Genomic DNA, 24805 nt, shown 5'->3' on the forward strand with positions numbered 1-24805 from the left:
ATACAGGGGTCATCACCCCGATCCTACTTGATGGAACCAAAAATGAAATCAGAGAAAAAAAGAGGCATGGAATCTGACCTCCAACGTGGCCAATTTGAGTCTGAGTGGTCACTGACACTGGGAACCAGATCACTGAGCTTAAGAAGAGTAGACTCTCCTTGGAAACACTGCAAAGCGCCCTCTGACTGCAGAGCACGGCCCGTGTCTGTCAAGAACGCTCTCCATATGAGATGGACAAATTCTAGAGAGAAGCCTTGTACACTGACAATAACCGACCCCTGACGGACCACTTGCGAGGTTTTTGTGGGATCCAAGGGCTCCACATACTGGCACTTTGCACCCTTGCCAGTTTTGGGTACCAGATGGGATTTTCTCCCCATCTCCTGAACCCAGGATTGTTCCCCAGCCCTGGAGGACACAGATGGGACTAAGCTCAAAGCTCCTGCCCCCTCCTTGCACACGCCACAGCATGCAGTACACGGATGCTCCTCTGGCAGCCATCCCGTGCAACTGACATATGGATTCATGCTAGCACATGCTGAGGAGTTCATCCCTATCATTTTTGCAAAAAATCAAGGGGTTTTGAGACAAAAAAAAGCTTAAGAAGAAAAGATCATTTAAATTCAAGTGGGCCACCGCCAGAAAACTCATGCCAAAAATGGACCATAGAGAACAAATTAGAAAAATAAAAATAAAGCAGAGCAGATCAGATACACCTCTGCATGGTTCGCTTGCAGAAGGAAAAACCTGAAGGGGGCACTATACTCCACTGCAATGTGGGAGGTACTGAAAGCTGTGTCACTTCTGCAAGACCCAGTTCGCAGGTTGGGATTGAACACCATACTTATAGATTCCAGAGCTTATTATGAGCTTCTATACTGCTACTAATGGCTGGGAAGTCAATTCAGGGCAGTTTGCATGAGCTTCTGTAAAGGTGTTACAATACAGAGTTACAAAGGGCTTCTGTAGTGGAGTTACAAAACAAACAGCTATTAATACTGGTATAATTATGCCATAATCAATCATCTTACTTATGTTACCGGCACATCAATCACCCTACTTATATACAGTACATATATAATACTAGGTTTACTATTGCAGCTAAGTGCAAAATATTTACAACACTTCCTAAGGAGCTTGGCCATTTCAACTAAATACAACAGATATATAATTCTACAATTAAAAACAATATAATAATGTAGTAGTGAAATGGTCTTATCAGCATGAATGAATGACAAATAATATCTACTGAAATTCTACATAATTATATCTAACTGTAATGTACATTTGTACATAAGAACATAAGAACATAAGAAGTTGCCTCCACTGGGTCAGACCGAGGTCCATCTCGCCCAGCGGTCCGCTCACGCGGCGGCCCATCAGGTCTGCGACCTGTGAAGTGGTTTCTGTCCACTTCTATAACCTACCTCAAGTTATATCTGTACCCTTCAATCCCCCTATCCTCCAGGAACCTATCTAAACCCTCCTTGAACCCCTGTACAGAGTTCTGGCCTATCACATCCTCCGGAAGCGCATTCCATGTGTCCACCACCCTCTGAGTAAAAAAGAACTTCCTAGCATTTGTTCTAAACCTGTCCCCTTTCAATTTCTCCGAGTGACCCCTAGTTCTTGTGGCTCCCCACAATTTGAAGAATCTATCCTTATTCACTTTCTCTATGCCCTTAAGGATCTTGAAGGTTTCTATCATGTCCCCTCTAAGTCTCCTCTTCTCCAGGGAGAACAGCCCCAGCATTTTTAACCTGTCGGCGTATGCAAAATTTTCCATACCTTTTATCAGTTTAGTCGCCCTCCTCTGCACTCCCTCGAGTATCGCCATGTCCTTCCTGAGGTACGGCGACCAGTATTGAACACAGTACTCCAGGTGCGGGCGCACCATTGCTCGATACAGCGGCATGATGACTTCCTTCGTCCTGGTTGTGATACCCTTTTTGATGATGCCCAGCATTCTGTTTGCTTTCTTTGAGGCTGTCGCACATTGCGCCGATGGTTTCAGTGATGTGTCGACCATCACCCCCAGGTCCCTTTCAAGGGTACTCACCCCTAGCAGTGTTCCCCCCATTTTGTAGCTGAACATCGGGTTCTTTTTCCCTACATGCATGACCTTGCATTTCTCTACGTTAAAACTCATTTGCCACTTTTTTGCCCAGTCTTCCAGTCTCGTTAGGTCTCTTTGCAGGTCTTCACCGTCTTCCGTGTTTCTAACCCTGCTGCAGAGTTTGGTGTCATCGGCAAATTTGATAACCTCACATTTTGTCCCCGCCTCCAGATCGTTGATAAATATATTGAACAGTAGAGGTCCCAGCACCGACCCCTGTGGAACTCCGCTCGTGACCCATTGCCAGTCTGAGTATTGGCCTTTCACTCCAACCCTCTGTTTCCTGCCTGCCAACCAGTGTTTGATCCATCGGTAGATATCCCCTTGCACCCCATGGTTCCACAGCTTTTTAAGTAGCCGCTCGTGAGGTACCTTGTCGAAGGCTTTTTGGAAGTCAAGGTAAATGATGTCTATGGATTCCCCCTTATCCATCTGGTTGTTTATTCCCTCAAAGAAGTGCAGCAAGTTCGTGAGGCATGACCTTCCCTTGCAGAAGCCATGCTGACTCGCCTTCAGTTGTCCATTGTTTTCTATGTGTTCACAGATTTTGTCCTTTACCATTGCTTCCATCATCTTCCCTGGAACTGAGGTCAAGCTTACAGGCCTATAGTTTCCCGGGTCACCCCTTGATCCCTTCTTAAAGATGGGTGTGACATTTGCTATTTTCCAGTCCTCTGGGATCTCCCCTGTCTTTAGGGAGAGGTTGCATATTTGGCGAAATGTCTCTGCTATTTCGTTTCTCAGTTCTTTTAGTACCCTTGGGTGGATGCCGTCCGGGCCTGGTGATTTGTCGCTCTTCAGTCTGTCTATCTGTCTGAGGACATCCTCTTTGCTTACCTCTAGTTGTACCAGCCTTTCATCGTGTTCTCCGTTCATACTTACCTCGGGTTCCGGAATATTGGATGTGTCCTCTCTGGTGAAGACTGACGAGAAGAATTCGTTTAACCTGTCAGCTATCTCTTTTTCCTCTATTATCGCTCCTTTCCTGTCTCCGTCGTCCAGTGGTCCCACTTCCTCTCTGGCTGGCTGTTTCCCTTTCACATACCTGAAGAAGGGTTTGAAGTTTCTTGCTTCTCCTGCCAATTTTTCCTCATATTCTCTCTTTGCTTTCCTGACCTCTTGATGACATTGTTTCTGGTGTCTTTTGTGCTCTACCTGGTTTTCCTTTGTTGGTTCCTTTTTGCATTTTTTGAAGGATGATTTCTTGTCGCTTATCGCCTTTTTAACTGCAGTTGTTATCCATGCTGGGTTTCTAGATCGATTTTTTTTGCACCCTTTCCTAAACCTTGGGACACACAGGTCTTGTGCCCCGAGCACTGTGCCTTTAAGCAGTGTCCAGGCTTCCTTTACGGTCTTCACCTTCCCTGAGTTGTTATTGAGCTTTTTTCGTACCATTTTCCTCATGACCTTGTAGTTTCCTTTTCTGAAGTTGAGTGCAGTCGTTGTGGTTCTTTTCACCTTTGATGTTCCCATGTTTAATTTGTACTGGATCATGTTGTGATCGCTGTTTCCTAACGGTGCTAGTACCACCACTTCCTTTGCGGGTCCCTCTAGCCCGTTGAGGATTAGGTCTAGGGTGGCCTCCCCTCGCGTTGGTTCCGTGACCAGCTGCTCCATGAAACAGTCCCTTATCGCCTCTAGGAATATAGTTTCTTTCGTGCAATTTGAGTGCCCAATGTCCCAGTCTATTCCTGGATAGTTGAAATCCCCCATAACCACCACTCTTCCACTTTTGCTCATCTGTCTCAGTTCGGCTTCCAGGTCCAGGTCGATTGCGTCTGGCTGTCCTGGTGGTCGATAGTACAGTCCCAATTTGATGTCAGCTCCTTCCCCTCCTGTCAGCTTAACCCATAATGACTCCAGACCGTCTGCCCTTATTGTTGTTTCTGTTCTGGATGAAGGAATAGAGTCCTTTATATACAGTGCTATTCCTCCCCCCTTCTTGTGTGCCCTGTCCCTCCTGTAGAGTTTGTACCCTGGTAGGGCCACATCCCATTTGTTGTCCTCCGACCACCATGTCTCTGTGATTCCAATTATGTCTAGGTCCTTATTTCCGGCTATAACTTCTAGCTCCCCCATTTTAGTCCTTAGACTCCTAGCATTTGTATATAGGCATTTTAAGTCCCAGTTTGTTACCTTTTCTTTTGGATCTACTCTTGATTTGTTGCTTCTGTTTGTCTCCTGTGCTGCCTCTTGTGGTCTGTCTATCCTGTCCTCTGCCTGCTTCTTTGTTCTTTGATAGCTCTCTGGTTCCGGCTGCTTCCCCTTTGTCTTACTCTTTAGCTTTAATTTCCCCTCGGGTCCCTGTGCTGCATCTTTGGGTTTATGCCCATAAAGCGTCCATTTTGTCTCTAGCCCACTATTTCCAGTTCCTGTCTCAGTATCCTTGCTCGATACTGTGGTCCGATGTGTCGAGGTCCGATCGACTGTCGGCTTTCCCCTTGTTATCAGTTTAAAGTCATGTCTATGCAGGTCTGGATGTTACGTGCCAGCATCCTCGTCCCAGCCGTGCTCAAATGCAGTCCATCTTTCCTGTAGAGTTTGTTTTTCCCCAGGAAGGTTGACCAGTTCCGTACAAAGAGGAAACCCTCCTCGTCACACCATCGCCTTAGCCATCCATTTGTTGCCTGCAGCTCGGTCTGCCTCCTCGCATCTGCCCTTGGTACTGGTAGGATCTCCGAGAAGGCTATCTTCCCCGTCCTCAGCTTCAGTTTCCTCCCCAGGATCTTAAAATGCTCGGTCAGTGTAGTCATGTTGAAATTCCTTCTGCTGACGTCATTTGTTCCGACGTGGATTATCACTGCTGTGTCCTCTGTCTCAGCTCCCTCCATGATTCTCTCGATTCTGTCGGAGATGTCCTTTGTCCTCGCCCCTGGGAGACATGTCACTAGGCGGTCCGATCTGCCTCCTGCTATGTGACTGTCCACCTCTCTCAGGATTGAGTCTCCCACCACGATAGCAGATTTTCCTCCCCTCAGCTTCCTCCTGGGTCTCAGGTCTGTGTCGATGATTGGGTCCTCCGATCCTTCATTCTCCTGGTTGGTTCCTCTGCAAGGTTCCTCGCCCTCGGCTCCTGGTGGGTCCTGGTGGGTCCTGGTGGCTCCTGGCGGGTCCTGCCCTCCATCCGATTGTTCCCTTCTGGGGAGCGGGTAATCCTGTGTCTCCACCATCCTGCAGGCCTCGTCGATGAATCTTTCAAGCTCTCTGACCTGTTCGTTGGTGTGGATTTCTATGGTGGTGTCCTCAGTTGGTTCAAATTCCCTTGGGTCCTCTATGGAGCGGAGTCCCTCCAGTTCCTGTACCTTGATCTGCAGTCTCCCGACCTCCCTCCTAAGGCTAGCCAGTTCCTGACATCGACCGCATATGTAGGCCTGCCTCCCGGAAGGTAGGTAGTCATACATGTGACAGTCAATGCAGTATACTGGAAAGCTTCGCTGGCCTTCTGCTGCATCCATGTTTCCTTCCCGACTCGTGTCTAGGTAGAGAAGTAGAGAGAGAGAAATAGTGAATATAGAAGAAAAATTTTTTTTTTTTTTTTAAATTTTAAGAAGATTGAAGATTTTTAAGAAGATTGAAGATTGGATTTGCTGCTGAGCAGCCTGGACTCCTGGCTCCTTCTCTCGGCTCCTTCGCAAAGGCGAGTGGCAAAGGCGAGCCTTCGCCGCGCGCCGAACGGCCGCGCGCCGTTGGCACGCCCCCTTTTAAGGGGGGAGCCTGGGCACCGAAGCGACCTCTGACGCGGAGGGGGTGGGCGGAGCTATCTCTCGCCGCTGCCCCGATCAGCCTTCCTCCCTTCCTGGCTTCCCCTGCGTCTCTCCTCTCAGTCCTCTCTGTCCTGGCTTCCTCCCTGCTGTTTCCCGATCCTGTCCTGTCCTGTAGGAAGATAAGAACAAGAAATCAGAACGCCGCCGCGGTCTGCCTCGTGCTCAGGCTTCCTGCCTTTTAAGGGGGGAGCCTGGGCACCGAAGCGACCTCTGACGCGGAGGGGGTGGGCGGAGCTATCTCTCGCCGCTGCCCCGATCAGCCTTCCTCCCTTCCTGGCTTCCCCTGCGTCTCTCCTCTCAGTCCTCTCTGTCCTGGCTTCCTCCCTGCTGTTTCCCGATCCTGTCCTGTCCTGTAGGAAGATAAGAACAAGAAATCAGAACGCCTCCGCGGAGACAAACGTATCCTGTTTGTCTATGTATTATGTATGTCGACCTGAAACCGATTCATAGATAGATATGACAGTTTATATTGTGTCATTATTTTATGTACCTTAATTGTAGAATTTATCCTCACTCCTTATCATTCCACCCTTTTCTGCATCTTGAACACTGAATATTCTTATGCCACTGGGCAGAATTCCTCACACAGGCTCTTACTTGCATTTATAACCCCTTGGAAAAATGCAAGTCCTACTAGGATGGTCTTCAGGACAGCAAAAGCCTTGCATCTTAGAAAGTGTTAAGAGGAGAGCCAATAATCTTAGAAAAGCAGACCACGTGACGTGATTCTGCTTACTGGTACTTATGCATTATTTATTTATTTATTTATTTACAGTGTTCCCCCGGTCATTCGCGGTTCACTATTCACGGATTTTCCGACCACAAATGACCGGGCAGGAGAGGACAGCCGGAGCGCCAGCGAGTGAAGGAAATCACTCGCGGTATGCTCCGACCGCCTCTTCCTGCACTAAAGTCGGGCCTCACCAATCAGGAGCTGCGTGTCAAAGCTCAGAACGGTTTTTGTGAATGTATTCAGGTACTCAAGCATTTTTCCCTGTCTGTCCCAGTGGGCTCAGAATCTATCTAATATACCTGGGGAAATGGGGGGGGGATTAAATGACTTGCCCAGGGTCACAAGAAGCAGCATGGGTTTGAAACCACAATCTCAGGGTGCTGAGGTTTTAGCTTTAACCACTGCACCATACACTCCATTTTCTCTCTTGGACCCAGTTAAACAATGAGAGCATAAACCTGGAAGCTTAAGTGTTGAAAGAGTATTTTGAAACTAAAGGATCAAAGAACAAAACCATCAAAACTGAGCAAGGAAGCTTATTCTGCAAGCAAAGATTCTAGCACAGGAGTGCCCAATAGGTCGATCGCGATCGACCAGTAGCTTGCCAAGTCAAAGTGAGTCGATCATCCAGGACTCCCTTTGCCTTGGCGATCTATCGGGCCGATCAATCTTCCTCTCCCCGACATCAATTCTGCCGTCGGAGAGGAAGTTCGGGCCAGCCAATCGCTGCCTGGCTGGGCGGAACTTCCTCTCCAACGGCAGAATTGACGTCGGGAAGAGGAAGATTGATCGGCCCGAAGCAGAGAGAGCATGGGGCGGCGACGGCGGCTTTGGGGCCTGTTATCCATTGGTGGCGTTTGGGTCCTGTTCCCCGATGGCAGCGGCAGTGGCAGTGGCTTGGGGAAAGGCAGGGAGAAAGAAAGAAAAGGGGCAGGCAGGGAAACAGAAGGAAAGAAGAGAAACAGAAAAAAAGAAAGGGGGCATGAAGAGAGAAAGAAAGAAAGGTCAGGGAGAGAGGAAGAAAAAGTTGGGGGAGGGAATGAGGTGTGGAGGAGAGGAAGCATACAGGCTGAAAGAAAGATTGGATGCACAGTCAGAAGAAGAAAGTGCAACCAGAGACTTGTGAAATCACCAGACAAGGTAGGAAAAATGATTTTATTTTAAATTTAGTGATCAAAATGTGTCTGAATTTATATCTGCTGTCTATATTTTACAATATGGTCCCTTTTACTAAACCGCAATAGTGGTTGAGCGTCAAGAGCAGTGCTGGGCATTCAGCGCAGCTCCCTGCGCTAAAAAATGCTATTGTGGTTTAGTAAAAAGGGAGGGGGTGGGTATTTGTCTATTTTTGTATGGTTGTACTGAGGTGACAGTGCATAGAGTCATCTGCTTTGACCTCTTTGAAAAAAACACGGAATAGAAATGATAATTAACAATTCTATGTGTACAGTGTGCGTTGTGTTTTTTTAAAATTTTATTGTTGGTAGATCATTTTGACTTGGTCATTTTAAAAGTAGCTCGCGAGTCAAAAAGTGTGGGCACCCCTGTTCTAGCACATTAACTTCAATAAATGGAGACACTGCTCTACAAAGTTGGGGAAGAATCTTTCTGCTTAATCTCATCCATCACTATGAAGAAAAGCAAGAGGCGCTGCGCCTGTCCTCATCAGATCCCCAAACCGACCATCATACTGGCACAGGTCAAGCATAATACAGCAAAGATAGACGAAGAACAGACTCAAATAGCATTTACAAACAGAAATCTCCAGCAGGTCAAAAGTGGAACATGATTCCGTTCATAACCTGTATGCTGGACTCAAATACCCCAAATGGCAGCTTTTGGAATGGCTTCAGATTGAAAAGCACTCCCCATGGATGGGTTTAGTATTTTGAAGTGCTCACCTTTCCATAGTTCGTTGTTGTCACATTCCACTTCCGCACACGGTTTCCATCATAAGCATAAGAATCTGGGGTATCACCAACCCCCTCCTGCATATAAAGAGAGCAAGCATGAAGTGTACAAAATTTAAAACATAAAATGCATCATACTTACTCTCTTGAATCCCTCTATATCCAAGCACACATCTAAGGTATCATTTCCCTGTTCTTGGTATCTGCTCACAGTCAGCACAGTTACTTACAGGTAACAGGTATCCAGGGACAGCAGGCAGACATGTGGGTGACACGTGGGTACGGACACTTTAAAAGTGCATGCGTGGTGCGGGCTATCGCGAAGATCCTAAATTTCTTAAAATTTAGAAAGTTTGCGATAGCCCACACCGCGCATGAGCGAGTATCTTCCCGCAGTTCAGTAAGTCAGCTAAGAAGCCAACCAGGGGAGGTGGGTGGGTTGTGAGAATATCTGCCTGCTGCCCCGGATAACACCTGTTACTAACTGTGCTTTATCTCAGGAGAAGCAGGCAGCATATTCTCACATGTGGGTGACCTCCAAGCTAATGCTAATAGGTTGGGGCATCCTATTTCAAAGAGAACGATTTCCAACTGGTTGGCTGCTTGCATATTGTTCTTTTATGCTCAGGCTGGGCTGAACTGGAGAGTCGGGCCCCAGCCCATAAAATTAGAGCTATGGCAGCTTCAGTAGCTTTCCTCCGTTCTTCTCCTATTGATGAAATCTGCAAAGCTGCTACTTGGTCCTCGGTTCATACATTCACCTCACATTTTGTCTGGAATCTTTTTTTTTTTTATTTATACACACATTTAATGATTACAATATCAGATGATACCAGGAAAAAATGGATTCATACACATAATTTAAAAAATAATTTAAACATATAAACAAATTCCTTTCCAAGCCCACGAACATGGGAAGACATACTACTAAGTTCAACTACAAAAATAAGAAGAAAATTAAAGAATAGGTACTGGATTCACCCTTGCGAATCTTAAACCAATCCCTACTGCTTATGGGACTATTGCTTCCTCCAATTTCTCAGTAGTGAAACATATTTAATAAAGAAGAAAAACATTTCTGTTCTCTAGCTAATAAAAATTGTTGCAACTGAATAGGATCCCAAAATACATAATCAATGTCTTGTAATTTGACAAAAAGCATCTATTAATATTGGCCTTAACAAATATCCTCATCCAGCCAACATCGATAGACATTAACTTCCAAATTATTTTTGGTCTGGATTTTATCTGAATCTTTGAAACAATACACTGCTTATCAAGACGCCTCAGCCCCACCACTCCACCGCAGAAAGTTTCATTCAAATCGCGGGAAGTCTCTGGTGGTGCTTCATCATTGGCTGTCTTTGATTTAATACAAAAATATTTTTTGAACTTTTTTTAAATTTTTTTATCTTTTCTTAATTACTCCTTTATATTAGTATTAAATTTCTCAAATGCATTGAATTAGAAAATGAAATCCTCAAGGGATAATACTTATCTCAGCCAACCAAGGGAGCCAGACCCGACAATGCATTTGAGAAATTTAATACTAATATAAAGGAGTAATTAAGAAAAGATAAAAAAATTTAAAAAAAGTTCAAAAAATATTTTTGTATTAAATCAAAGACAGCCAATGATGAAGCACCCCCAGAGACTTCCCGCGATTTGAATGAAACTTTCTGCGGTGGAGTGGTGGGGCTGAGGCGTCTTGATAAGCAGTGTATTGTTTCAAAGATTCAGATAAAATCCAGACCAAAAATAATTTGGAAGTTAATGGATTGTAATTTGACAAGACACTTACAAGGAAATTTTAGATAATACGATGCATCGAGGGCTACCACTCTTGCTTTTAGTTTTAAAAATTCTTTCCTACCCTGATATAGCGGGGGTAAATTTCGGAGACCACTCATTAAAGGTGACATCTTGTTTCTGCTTACTGATCCCGATCACTCCATCAGACACCTTCTGCAGTCCCTCACCAAATTCAAATTTTATTCGGGCTTCACCTTGAATTATCAGAAATCTGTTGCTTTAGCCAGTCTGGTAACATTGCAGCAGACCTGGAGAGGCCGATTTCCTTTTACCTGGGCTGGGAACTCGATTCGATACTTGGGGGTCTGGATCCCCCAGAGACCTTAAGACTCTTTATGACTGCAATATTTCCCCACTGCTCCATGACACTTTACGTGACCTACAAAATTGGTCTACTTTCCCCCTCACAGTAGCGGGACGGGTGGCTCTTTTTAATATGGTGCTCTTTCCCAAATGGTTGTATCGTTTTCAGGTCCTGCCCCTGCTCTTATCCTATTCTCATAAAGCCCGGTTAATTAAAGGATTACAACGTTTTCTTTGGGGAGGTAAGCGACCCCGCATGCAATTCCTTAGAATGTGCTTACCTAGGGATAGAGGGGGTTATGGCTTATTAAATGTACATTGGTATGCTATTGCTTGTCAGATGAGACACATTAATGATTGGTTTAGGGGGACGTCTGATTTTACTGTGACGTCACTAGAGTTGTCTTTCTCCCTTTTCTCTTAGCAATGTAACTTTACCCTTCCATAAACCTTTTCCCTCACAATCAAGTTTGTCTTGTTTATGTTTTAATATACACTGTTTGTACTTCTAAATATTGAATTTATTAACTCCTCTTTCTTATTTATATTTTTATCGTAATGTAAACCGGCCAGATATTAATTTGATGGTCGGTATATTAAAACCTAATAAACTTGAAACTTGAATAATAATAAACTTTGTTGGCTCCGTATCATGTGAGTTATTTCTTGCATGCGGCGGATCCGCGGCTCCATCCTTTGGTGTCCCAGTACCCGATATTTCCACCGGCTCGACGAGCATGGAAATGGGTTTGCAAAACTGCTAGATTGTCTTCTGAGGTTTCTTTATACTTACCTATCCAGGGCAATGGAGCCTTTCAGCCTGGACTGCAAAATATCACCTTCCAGAGGTGGGGTGTGCAGGGACTTCAATATCTATTTCACTTATTCTCAGAGGAGGGGAGGCTGGCAACTTTTGCTGAATTACAGCGAACATTTACTTTACAGCCCAATGACTTTTTTGCCTATTACCAAATTCGACATTACGTACAGTCTCTTCCGGCACACCATCTTGAGGAAGACCACAGGGAGGCCCTTTCAGAACTCTTCAGCCTTTCAGCGCAACAGCGGATTCCGCTTCGATTTCACCTAGTGGGGATCCGGGATGGTCATTCTGGCCCCAATTTGGACATTTTAGCAGCAGCATGGGCTGAGGACTTGCACTGCACGTTATCGGCTCAACAGCTACAGAGGACACTGAGGAATATTCGGAGGGTGTCTCCCAATATTATCCACTGGGAAATGCAGTTGAAAATTGTTCTGAGACTGTACATCCCGCCGGAACGTGCTTCCCGGATGGGGATTACTACAACTCACTCTTGCCCGAAATGCACTCAAGCTCACGCTTCATTGGGGCATATGTTTTGGAATTGCCCCAAAATTCAACAGTTTTGGCGACATTTGGGGCACTATATTACGCAGCTTTGGAGGAGGCGTTGGCTTCCACAACCGAGAGCTTTATTTGGCCATAATAATATAGCCACGCCCAAACCCAAAGGCATATCAGCTTTCGTCACTAGAGTGCTTTTGATGGGGAAGAAGGCAATTCTTACTAACTGGCTGTCCCGAGATCCCCCTTCCTACGCTCAATGGAGAGCGTTGATGATTGTTCATGCGATGCTGGAGCGAAGACAAGTGGGAGATTTGGATCGTGGACCGGGCCACACATTCTGTCAGACCTGGGAATGCTTCTGGCAGGATCTCACACCATATGCTCGCAGTAGACTCTTGAATTGTTAGGAATATCTTTAACTCTCAATCTTTCTAGTGGCATTGGACTCTTGGGGTGGGTGTGAGCTTGTACTGTTAATTTTGGATGTATATGCCATTTCTATTTGTTTGCTCTTGTTGAAATAATAAAAATCATTTGAACATAAAAATTCTTTCCTTCTTAATTGCGTAGCTCTCGAGACATCAGGAAAAATTCTAACCAAGTCTCCACAAACTTTTGTCAATCTGTTTATCTATCTCACTCATGCATGTTATTATCATAGTGGACCTACTCTGGATCACATCCTGGCTATCCTCCAAAAACTCTGTCAAATTCACTTCATTTGTGACCAGATGGTCCACCTCCTGGTCGGATTGCAATTTCCTTTGCGGCACGTGATAGAAATTATTTAATGGGAAACTATCCGCATTGGGTAATCCCAGTATTTCTTTAAAATATTTGAGTAAATGAGTTACTGGGAAATTAACCAAGCGGAGATTACAAATTTTCCATCATTTCCATTTTAGAATGTAATACTGTAGAATCCTTAACAGCAGATACTGAGACAGCTTGAAGTGTATTACTTTGAGTTTCAACCACACTTAATCTTTTATCCAGACAACTTATATTGGAATCCACATGTTCAAATTTTTGAGAAACAGTCTGTGAGAATTGCAATGTTTGTTTCACTGTTTCTCTGAGAAATCCTTCAACTCTAGATATACCTAACCACAAATCTTTTAGGGTAATTGAAGGGACACATATCATGAACCTTGATAATTTTCCTTAGGCATTGTTGTTTAAAGTTGTAAGAAAACCAGGCCCTGTTTGTCTTTCTTTCTTTGACATGTATGTTTAAACAGAGTTGTTGTAAAGTGAATTCAATTGTTTTGTTAAGCCGTATTTACAGACAGATTTAGATTAGAAGCTCTGCTGGTTAAGGCTTTTTCTGACCCTCTGTGGACTTCAATCTCCAGATAGAAAAAATGCTGATGTGTTTAAAGTTTCATGTGACCTGTGTCCATATATGGTTTGTGTTTACGTCACATGCCGTCACATGCTGACAAACCTGATTCATATAAAAGATGTGAAACTCATAATAAAATTTGGACATGTTTTGGAAGATGATTTCTGGTCTTTAAGAAGTGTCCCCAGGTACCTGACTTCCAAATGACAGAGACAGAGAAAGTATGGGGCAGGAATTGGGACCTAAATCCTTTTCAGTTGGGGGCACGTCCGCGATGGGCAGATGATATCACCAATATTTTGTGAGTATTTCTGAATTTTTTCTGTTCTTTAATACTCACTGGGTAGTGGTGACCTGTACCCACCCCTTTATTTTAAGTTCAAGCTTTGGGTTCTATTATGGAGTTTTTTTGGGAAAAATCTCGGGGTACTTTCGGTAAGCGCCCCTCGTGAATATATAAGCAGCTGCCATTCTTTCGGGAAGAATGAAATTATTTATAGAACCCCCCTGCCCACTCTGTCATTTGTAAGGTTAAAACTTTTATAGAGTATAAGATTTTATTGTCTCTTATTACTGTACCTCGCTTATAAGGTAAGATAAGCGAATATTTTTGCATTGTTATATTGGTTTTGTAATGAGTCATAAAGACAAATGAGACGTGTACGGCTGTGTGTATGTATGACATTTTTCCTTCAGCTCATATTAACAATCTTTAATACTGAGGTAGGACGTGCTGTTATGTGGAACGAAGTGAAAGCGCTGTTTGAATCAGTCTAAGATCTTTCCCTTGTAGTTTGTACACAAGCACTATTTCTTGTCTTCCTTTTGATCCTGACTAATTTTGTGCGTTTCTTCTATGGCTGCTTCCTTTGTGTTCTGTGCTGGATCATAAAAAAAAAAAAGAAACAAGAAAAAGAAAAAATTCCGTTTTAGAGGTTTTCTTTCTTGTGCAGAGCAAAGCTAATCTGTTCTTTGCTTTCATTATCAGGGTCTGTGCATGAATGTTTTTGTCCCGTCCCCCAGACTTCTCTGTTTGGGCTTCCACTGACCCCCTATAGTGCTTCTTTGAAGTTACTCATTCTTGGTTTTATCAAGCAGTAAGGTGAGATTCCACTGCTTGTCTCTTGACTTTTCTCCGGCATTATCAAAACCACCATCTCTTCTTATAATACGCCCATCGCTCTTGTTGTCAAAGCTGATGGCATTCCCCGTTTCGTCCTAGATTTTAGGGCTGTTAGTGTTTTGGTAATTCTCATTTGCACTTATGTTTCTTCCACCATTCCACCGGCAGCCAATGATTTTTTTTCTGTCATTGTCCTAAAGAATGTTTTATTTTAGTCCCTGTTGGTGAGGCTTTTCAGCTCTTTTTTTGCTTTCACCTTTAAGCAACAGTATACCTAGTGTGGAATGTCCTTCGGGCTATTCTACAAGTCATGCACTGCCCCTCATGGTCCTATTCTTATTTTGTACAACTTTTTGTGTTCCATAATTCAGGAGACCTGTCAGGCTGATAGTTTGCACCTTTTATAATGGTTGTCTGTGTGTGGTCACAAGGTGTCATGAAATAAACTGCACTGGTGTACATCTGAAGTGAAATACCTGGGTTTTGTCCTGTCTCATGGTCAGAGGAAAATCTGCACTTTCTGCATTGCTGCTATTCTGGGTCTGCCCCACCCAGCTACCAAGAAAGACATGCTTACTTTTCTTGCTATGATTGGTCACTGCCACCAATGGATCTCTGCTTGTTCCTTCTATGACCAGATTTTGAGACAGACCCTGGTTTCTGAAATGACTGCTCTTATCAGATGGACTTATGAAATGTTGGACATTTAAGATGTGCTTTGGTTTCTAGCTCAAGTTTGGGTTTTCCTGCTTATGCCCACATGTTTTATCTCTTTGTTTGGGACTATTGTAACACCATGAAGGGAGAACATGGCGGTAAGTTACGCTCTGTTGCCATTTTTTTTATAGTCACTCCTGTTCAAGAAAGCCCTGGCTGCTTGTGCTATGGTGGTAGAGATGGTTACTTCTCTGACCCTAGGTCAGTCACCCCATTACCCTTCATACTTTTCACAATGTACAAGCCCTTCTTTTAAATGGGCTTTTGGGTCTCATGGGTGAACAGGATTCTCTTCCTCTCTTTTTTCACAGCTTCCTCTGAATTTGATGCCTGGCGTTTGGCAGGTGCCCAAAGCCGCCCTTTTAGACGGACTTTGGTGCAAAGAGGGGAAACCCTGGATACCAGCTGCTAGCTCCCCCTTATTCATTGCCCAATATCATGGTATTGTTATCGTAGTGCTCGCTCGACATTTTAACTTCTTGCTAGTGATATCTTCATTCTTGACCTTTTGCTCCTTGATACAGATATATATAGCTCAATAATTACAGCTGGCACGGTTGTGAATTGAACATAAATTGGAAAATACAATTCCTTTTTATTGTTTTAGCTGAAATTAGGATGTTGCTAATTTAACATGTTTTTTCCGGATTTATACATAGCCATCCCAGATCAGTTTTGGCACAGATATTTCTAATGTTTTCCACGGGTCCTCTTTATCACTGCAGAGATAGAGACGCTCCAAAGAGACATTAGCTTTATGCCTTTTTTCAAATATGAGATGGTTATGATATACATTATTTGTAGTTTTGGTTTTTTTATATCAATGTGTTTATTTGCAGAGTTAAATTCAGCCCTGCACACTTGACAGATGGAGTAATAGCTCCACGCTTAAAACTTTATGTTTTGTCTGTGTCATGTCTACTTGTTTTAGTTTAGTTGGTACCCCAGGATACATAATATTGGCCATTTCTAGAGCTCTTTTTCTACTTCTTACTAGCCTAACTGCGCAATGTTCTTTTACTTATAGCTTTTATATTCTGAATATAGTTTAGTTAGGGGTTATAAGAAAAAAGTTTTACTTTATACAGCGTTTATTTCGTGGTGTTCCCTACATATGATCCATTCAATATACATTTCTGAATACATTCAGTACATCAGTATGGTCTCTCTGAGGTGCATAATAGTTATAAGCAGCACGAAAAAACATATCTTTTTGGATTGTTCAATTAAGAACCTTAAGTAACTGAGTATTGTCTCTCTTTTGCCATAGCTATATCAAATACATGAATTGGTATTGTTACATGTTGCCACATTCAGTACAGGCAACATGGTTTCTCTTGTTTTCTATCTCTTATTTGGATCACATTGGAGTACAGCTGCTGAATGATATTTGGAATGCTTTTCAAGCATCTCTTTTCAAGTATCTCTCTCTGTATGCACAGACATCTGGCTGCTCTCCCTTTGAGATTCTCACGGGATGACCTTTCCCCGCCCCATGGGTAGATTTTCCCTTGATACAGGAGGAATACGTCCAAAAGCTAATTGAAATATTAGGGCTTGTTCAAAGAAACGTGTCTTGCACTTATCCTTTCTCTCCACAGATTCCTACCCATTTTTTTCCAGCCTGGTGATTATCCAGCAGCTTTCCAAGGTTCGGAAGCAGATGGATTTCCCCTTTGGCCTTCTCACTACTGTGATCGCTGTGACCAGGCCCGCTGCACTCACTGAGGAGTTTCCTGTTTGGATCCACGCAAGTCGCTTGAAGAGGGTTAACCTAAAACCCCAGAAGCAAGACTTCCCTGCGCAGATTTCACCTCCTCCAGTGGAACAACATGATGATCTCATTGCAGCATTCTACCAACTTTATCATTCTCTTACTGGCACCGCTGCTGCTAGTTTTTCTCCCTATATGGATCATTTCTAACTGGGTCTACAGGGATGATGTGTTCTGGGTCCACGACACTTTCTGCCCATACCCATCTGTAAATGACACTCCTGCTGTAAACAGCACCCCCGACACCTCTTTGCGAACACGACGTCAAGCTGGACTACTCCCTCGCAAAGGCTGTCCTTCAATTGGAATCCAGAAAAGACCGACAGTATGCTACCCTTTGGTATAATTCCAGCAGTGTGCAAGTTGCCACCTTCTCCTTTGACATTGCGGACTGTTCATCAATTGATATCCCAAGGCTGTGCCATTGGTCCTCAGAGATTCCTAAAACTAAGGACATATATATATATATATATGTTACTGACTCACGTTGGGGGGTTAAGTGTGCATTCTGGGGAGTGGTAGGGTGGAATATTGATACTGACTGGGTTTATAAACTAGAAAATACTCTGAAAAACAGTGGACCAAAATGGTAAATCACTGCTTACTTGTATGACCCTTCATAAGGTTGGACACTGTTATAGGAAAAGTGTTCCTGCACAAATTATTAAGCTTTCTCTTACTATTGACAACCCTAGACCTACTGATGATGGTATGTACATTATGGACATGTGGTTTAAGGGTGGGTCTAGCTATCCGACCCATCAGTTTTCTTACGGGATCTATCTACCTCCACTCATCTTCTCCCGCCATTTTGTGGGGGCCCCAAAAAATACTAACCCACTGGCCCCTACATTCAATAAACTTACTGACATGATGGCTATTGCCAATCCCACTTTTGAAGATATTGTGGCTGTTGAGGTAGGGTTTTCAGAACCTAACCTTTGGTTAGAATGGATGAAATTCACTGCTGATCAACATAATAAGAGTAATTGTTACATATGTGCTCAAGCTAGACCCCATCTAGGAACCATACATCTGGACCTCCCTCCTGGTATCCAACCATGCTTTTTTGGGTTATTTACCTATCCCCTTTGTGCACTGCAGTGTTCTAAATACCCTTTGTTGCCAGGACAGCAAAAGCTTGATATTGCCGTTACCATCTATAAGGGCAATTACACATGTCATGTTTCTAATCTGACACAGAGTAGTTTTGTAGGTAATTTACCCCCAGGTTATTGTTCTGTCTTGGCTCATAGGTATGCCCCATTGTTGCTGCATCAGATTTGATATTTACTGGCTTTATGGAGACTTTTGGCTCCCTGTTAAGCTACCCAGCCAGTGGATAGGCCAGGTTACTATGTTTCTGCATATTCTTTCTGAAAGGCATCCTTCCTATTCACATGGTTTTTCCTTTTATTTGTCTCGATATACATCTGATCGCATGTATACATAGATGTTATAGGGGTCCCAAGAGGGGTCCCAGATGAATTTAAGGCCCGAGCTCAGGTTAAGGCTGGGTTTGAGTTCCTTATTCCCTTTATTACTATTAATAAGAATGTTGATTGGATTAGTTAAAATTATTATAATCAGCAACGCTTTGTGAACTATTCTAGGGACGCCTTGCAAGGTATTACTGATCAATTAGGCTCCACTTCTCAGATGGTTCTCAAAATCATATGGCCCTAGATATGATTCTAGCTGAGAATTCTGTTAAATTCTCCTCAGTATTTTATGCTGTTGTACTTTTCTTTCTGACAATATAGGTCCTCCTATGGACATTCAGACATTAGCGGACCTCTTTGCTGAGTTCAAATGTAACTCTGATTTATCTAATTCTTGGGATCAGCACTTTAGTTGAATGCAGGGTTGGGTAAAAGACCTTTTTATTGTTATAATCTCTTATTATTTGCACTCTTGTCTTGACTGCTCATGTACTGTGTTATTCGTATTACAGCTCCTAAAAAAACCCTCCTTGAGAGACATATCTAGAGTATCACTCCCTTCCAGCTCATGCTGTGTATTTATGACGTCATTTTCATGACGTAAGAGGGGATTTGAAGGGACACGTATCATGAACCTTGATAATTTTCCTTAGGCATTTGTTGTTTAAAGTTGTAAGAAAACCAGGCCCTGTTTGTCTTTCTTTCTTTGACATGTATGTTTAAACAGAGTTGTTGTAAAGTGAATTCAATTTGTTAAGCCGTATTTACAGACAGATTTAGATTAGAAGCTCTGCTGGTTAAGGCTTTTTCTGACCCTCTGTGGACTTCAATCTCCAGATAGAAAAAATGCTGATGTGTTTAAAGTTTCATGTGACCTGTGTCCATATATGGTTTGTGTTTACGTCACATGCCGTCACATGCTGACAAACCTGATTCATATAAAAGATGTGAAACTCATAATAAAATTTGGACATGTTTTGGAAGATGATTTCTGGTCTTTAAGAAGTGTCCCCAGGTACCTGACTTCCAAATGACAGAGACAGAGAAAGTATGGGGCAGGAATTGGGACCTAAATCCTTTTCAGTAATATCTTGTGTTTCCACCGCTGGTGGTTGATCCTCTAATACACTTGAAAATTCAAGTGGTTTGGGTATTTCAGTAAAGGCTAAATTACTTATCTGAGTAGAGGTTACCCCATATTCAGTGGAAATAGCAGGAATGTCTTTCCCACTATCACTAGATACTGGGTGAAGGGGGGGGGGGTCCTTTCGAGGGGACTCATTGATGCACCCGATACAGGAGAAGTCATATCAAATAACGTTTGTGGAAGATTATTAGCCGGAAATGTCAAATGCCTGTCCATGGGGCCAGACATAGCAGGTGTAGAACTTTTAGGTTTAATTTTCCTCTGCCCCATGATCAGACAAAAATAAGATTTATACAACCTGAGTTCCTGCTCCTCAGCTCTTCGTTGCTCCAAGGGGCTCCCAAGGGGCACCGCGGCAGTGGAGCCAAATTTAAGGAGAATATAGAGACGGACCTGGTGACGTCAGGGGTCCGTCTCTGCTAGTGCCTGCCCGGAGAGTCCCAGTCAAGCCATTTGCCGCTGCTGCAGGGAACCCAGGGCACATGCAGAAAGTCTCCTCCAGCGTCCCAATTAAAGGTATTAGCTCCTGGTATTCCTTGGCAGCGGAGTCAAATTTAAGGAGATTATAGAGACGGACCCGGTGACGTCAGGGGTCCATCTCTGCTAGTGCCTGCCCGGAGAGTCCCAGTCAAGCCATTTGCCGCTGCTGCAGGGAACCCAGGGCACATGCAGAAAGTCTCCTCCAGCGTCCCAATTAAAGGTAGTAGCTCTCCTGAAATCTTTTTCCAGACAGGATGTACACTTCGGCCAGTCAGTATTACAAAATTTATTTTCCTAAAAGGCCAACACTCCCACCATCCCATTCTATATCATCATCTGAAATTCACTGGTTTTGGATAATCTTCTTCATTTATCCGACTCTGGGTCTCAAGCCTACATCTATCAACTAGTGCTTGAAGTTCACTCACTCTTCTGGCACAAATGAGAGAGATGAGGAAAACAACTTTTCAGGTAATGTACTTGAGATGAGCCGTAGACATTGGTTCAAATGGAGGCTTCATCAACTTAGCAAGAACCACATTGAGATCCCATGCTCACTGGAGGTGGTTTCAGAGGTGGTTTAACATTGAAAAGTCCTTTCATGAATCTGGAAACCAAAGGGTGATTAGTGTGAGGTTTAACATCCACTGGTTGATGAAAGACAGTGATAGCACTGAGATAGACTCTGATAGATGTAGGCTTGAGACCAGAGTCAGATAAATGAAGAAGATAATCCAAAACTAGTGAAACTGCGATGGATTTCAGATAATGATGTAGAAGACACCAGGAAGAAAAGCGTGTCCACTTTTGTTGATAAAATTGTTGAGTGGCTGGTTTTCTGGAAGCTTTTAAAATCAATCTTACAGGCTGAGAGAGACAAAGATCAGCAGCGCTCAGCCCGAAAGATACCAAGCTGACAAGTGCAGAGACTGCAGGTTGGGGTGCAGAAACAATCCTTGACTCTGCGTAAGAAGCAATGGAAATATTGGCAGAGGTATGGGTTCCTAGATATTGAGTTGAAGTAGAAGGGAGACTCAAGGCGGCCTGGGCCACCGAGGAGCTATAAGAATCATGGTGGTTGATTCCTGCTTGACCTTGACAAGCATCTTTAGAATTAAAGGAATGGGTGGAAAAACATAAAAGAAGTTATGCGTCCAATCTAGAAGAAAAGCATCCACCTCCACACGTTGTGGGGAATAGTCTGGAGCAGAAGTGGGGTAATATGTTGTAGTGGGGAGATGCAAACAGATCCCTTTGAGGAGTTCCCCACTGAGAAAAACGGGATGGAGAGCTGCAGAACTGAGTGTCCACTCGTGAGATTGGAGAATTCTATTGAGTTTGTCTGCTAAGAAATTCTAATCTCCTTGAATGTAAACAGCTTTGAGAAAGATGTTGTGAGCAATCGCCCACATCCAGATCTTCTGAGCCTCCAGATAGAGGAAAGAATCTGTGCTTCCTTCCACGGTGATATAGTACATGGCTACTTGAGTGTCCGTGCAAAGCAGAAGGACATGGTTGATCATCAAATGCTGGAAAGTTTTGAGAGCATAATAAATTGCGCCGAGTTCCAGGAGAGTAATGCAAAATTGTTGCTTTTTGGATGACCAATGACCCTAAGTTTGAAGGCCATCCAGATGAGCATCCCCAGCATAAGTTGATGCATCCGTGGTCTGAACTTTCTGATGAAGAGGCGTGAGGAAGAGAAGACCTCCAGACAGGTTGGAAGAGTTCATACACCCCCTGAAGCGACTTTCAAAGAGAGGAGACGACAAAAATGTGCTGCGAGAGAGGACCTATCACTTGAGACCACTGAGAAGCTAGAGCCCATGAGGCGTCCTGAGATGAAGTCTTGCAAAAGGAGTTGAAGGGACACGTATCATTTATCTTGTAGTTTTCCTTAGGCTGTGTTTGAAGCTGTAAATCCAGACACTGTTTGCCTTTTCTTGCTGAAATACTACAAGGCCATTTTATGTTTGAGAGATGTGTTTTCTTATCATGTTGTGAAATGAATTCAATTGTTTTCATAGCTGTATTTGTAAGAAGCTATAGATAACAAAATCGTCTGCTATGCAGAGCACCATTTAGACTTCAGCCTTTAGATAGTAAGGGTTTGTTATTTCTTTTAAAGTTTCATGTGACCTGTCACCATATATGCTGACAACACTGAACCATGTAAAATGATATAAAAAGAGTTGTAAAGCTAACAATAAATTGGACATGTTTGGGAGATCTGTTGTCTCTAAGATATTGTCCCCAGATGCATCTGACTTGCTAATGACAGAGTGTGTGAGGCAGTAATTGGGACCTAATCCTTTCAATTGGGGGCCCGCCCGGGATGGGCAGATGACATCACCAACATTTTATGAGTATTTCTGAATTTTTTCTGTTCTTTAATACTCACTGGTATTGGCGTTCTGTTCCCACCCTTTATTTTAAGTTAAGGCTTTGGGTTCTATTACGGAGTTTTTTGGGGAAACTCCCGGGATGCTTTTGGGAAGCTCCCCTCGTGAATATAAGCAGCTGCCGTTCTTTCGGGAAGAATGAAATTGTTTATAGAACCCCCTGCCCACTCTGTCATTTGTGGGGTTAAAGATTTTATAGAGTATAAAATACCTCGTTTATAAGGTAAGGTAAGTGAAAATTTCTGCATTGTTATCTTGTTTTTGTTATCTCCCCCTCCTAGACAGATGAGACTTGTAAGGCTTATGTTGCCAGTGTGTGTGACACTCCCCCTCCAGCTTACATCTCTCTGTGTCACCAATCCTTTCCCGTATACGTTTGCACTGTTTATAAGTTTAACACTGAGGCAGGACATGCTGTTATGTGGAATTGCAAGCAGTGTTTGATTCAGTCTAAGATCTTTCCCTTGCAGCTTGTACACAAGAACTGTTTCTTGTCTCCCTTTCGAACATACAATAGTTTGATTCTGACTCATTTTGTGCGTTCTTCCTTCGGCTGCTTCCTCTGTGTTCTGTGCTGGCAAAATTTCGTTTTACAGGCTTCCTTTCTTGTGTAAGGCTCATGTTTTGTTTTGTTTTTAGAAGATTAGCAAGTTGTAAATTTTCTCTGTGCTTATTTGGATACCTAGTTACTGACCTTAAGGAATTCTGTTTTTCTCTTTCTGACTTAAAGCCACATTTTTCTACTTGGCAGTCTGAATTATATAAAGCACAAATGCACTTTTGACTGCCAGACTAGATGTTGTTATTTGCTTACATTATCAGGGTCCGTGCATGAATGCTTTTGCCCCTTCCCCCAGACTCCCCAGTTTGGACTTCCGTTGACAATGTTGTAGGCTTTATTTCATGTACCCCCTATCTTGCTTCTCTGAAGTCACTCATTCTTGTTTTTATCAAGCAGTAAGGTGAGAGTCATGATTCCACTGATTGTTTCTTTTCTTTCCTCTGGTATTATCAAAACCACCATCTCTTCTTACAATACGCCCATCACTCCTGTTGTCAAAGCTGATGGCAACCCCCCCCCCCCACCCCCGCTTCGTCCAAGACTTTAGGGCTGTTAATGTTTTGGTAATTCTCATTGCATCCATTGTGTCCCTGATGTTCCTTTTCTTCTCTCTTCCATTCCACCTGCAACCCATGTTTTTTTTTTTTTTCTGTCATTGTCCTAACGAATGTTTTTTTTAGTCCCTGTTGATGAGGCTCCTCAGCCCCTTTTTGCCTTCACCTTTAAGCAACAGTATACCTGGTGTAGAATGCCCCAGGGCTATGTTGACTCCCCTGTGGTGTTCTCCATTGTCCTCCGGGCTATTTTACAACCATGGACTGCCCCTCATGGTTTTGTCCTCATCCAGTATGTGGATGACCTCCTTTTGTGTTCCATAACTCAGGAGACCTGTCAGGCTGATAGTTTAGACCTTTTACAATGGTTGTCTGTTTGTGGTCACAAGGTGTCACAAAATAAACTGCACTGGTGTAAATCTGAAGTGAAATACCTGGGTTTTGTCCTGTCTCATGGTCAGAGGAAAATCAGCACCTCCCGCATTGCTGCTGTTCTGGGTCTGCCCCGCCCAGCTACCAAGAAAAGACATGCTTACTTTTCTTCATATGATTGGTTACTGCCGTCAATGGATCTCTGTTCCTTCTATGACCAGATTTTGAGACAGACTCTGGGTTCTGAAATGACTGATCTTATCAGATGGACTAAAGAAATGTTGGATGCTTTTGGACATTTGAAATGTGCTTTGGTTTCTAGCCCAGGCCTGGGTCTTCCTGATTATGACCATATGTTTCATCTCTTTGTTCGGGACTATTGTAACACCATGAAGGGAGAACATGGCGGTAAGTTATGCTCTGTTGCCTTTTTTTTTTTTTTTTTCTAAAGTCACTCCTGTTCAAGTTCATGGCATGCTTGCCTGCTTGAGAGCCCTGGCTGCATGTGCTATGGTGGTAGAGATGGCTACTCCTCTGACCCCTTCACACTTTTCACGATGTTCAAGCCCTTCTTTTAAATGGGCTTCTGGGTTTCAAGGGTGAACAGGATTCCCTTCTTCTCTTTTTTTCTCAGCTTCAGTCCTTTGTTACCCCCTCTGAACTTGATGCCTGGCGTTTGGCAGGTGCCCAAAGCCGCCCTTCGGACGGACTTTGGTGGAAAGAGGGGAAACCCTGGATACCAGCTGCTAGCTCTCCCTTATTCATTGCCCAATATCATGGTATTGGTCACCGCAGTGCTCGCTCGACATTTCAACTTCTTGCCAGTGATTTTTTCATTCTTGACCTTTTGCTCCCTGTTACAGACATATATAGCTCGATAGCTACAGCTGGCACGTTTGTGAATTGAAACAATTGGAAA

The 24805-nt window shown here is 43.5% G+C and overlaps 1 protein-coding gene across 4 annotated transcripts in view; it reads right to left on the reverse strand.

Moving 5' to 3' along the window:
• Positions 1 to 24805, reverse strand: part of RNF123 (ring finger protein 123) — a 363039-nt gene that overhangs the window by 280159 nt on the left and 58075 nt on the right. For all 4 annotated transcript variants that reach the window (XM_033926520.1, XM_033926519.1, XM_033926522.1 and 1 more), the window contains exon 8: positions 8515 to 8601. In XM_033926520.1, the coding sequence (XP_033782411.1) occupies positions 8515 to 8601 (87 nt within the window). The remainder of the gene's footprint in view (positions 1 to 8514; positions 8602 to 24805) is intronic.

This window comes from Geotrypetes seraphini, chromosome 17 (assembly GCF_902459505.1).
Source record: "Geotrypetes seraphini chromosome 17, aGeoSer1.1, whole genome shotgun sequence".
NCBI classification, from domain to species: domain Eukaryota; kingdom Metazoa; phylum Chordata; class Amphibia; order Gymnophiona; family Dermophiidae; genus Geotrypetes; species Geotrypetes seraphini.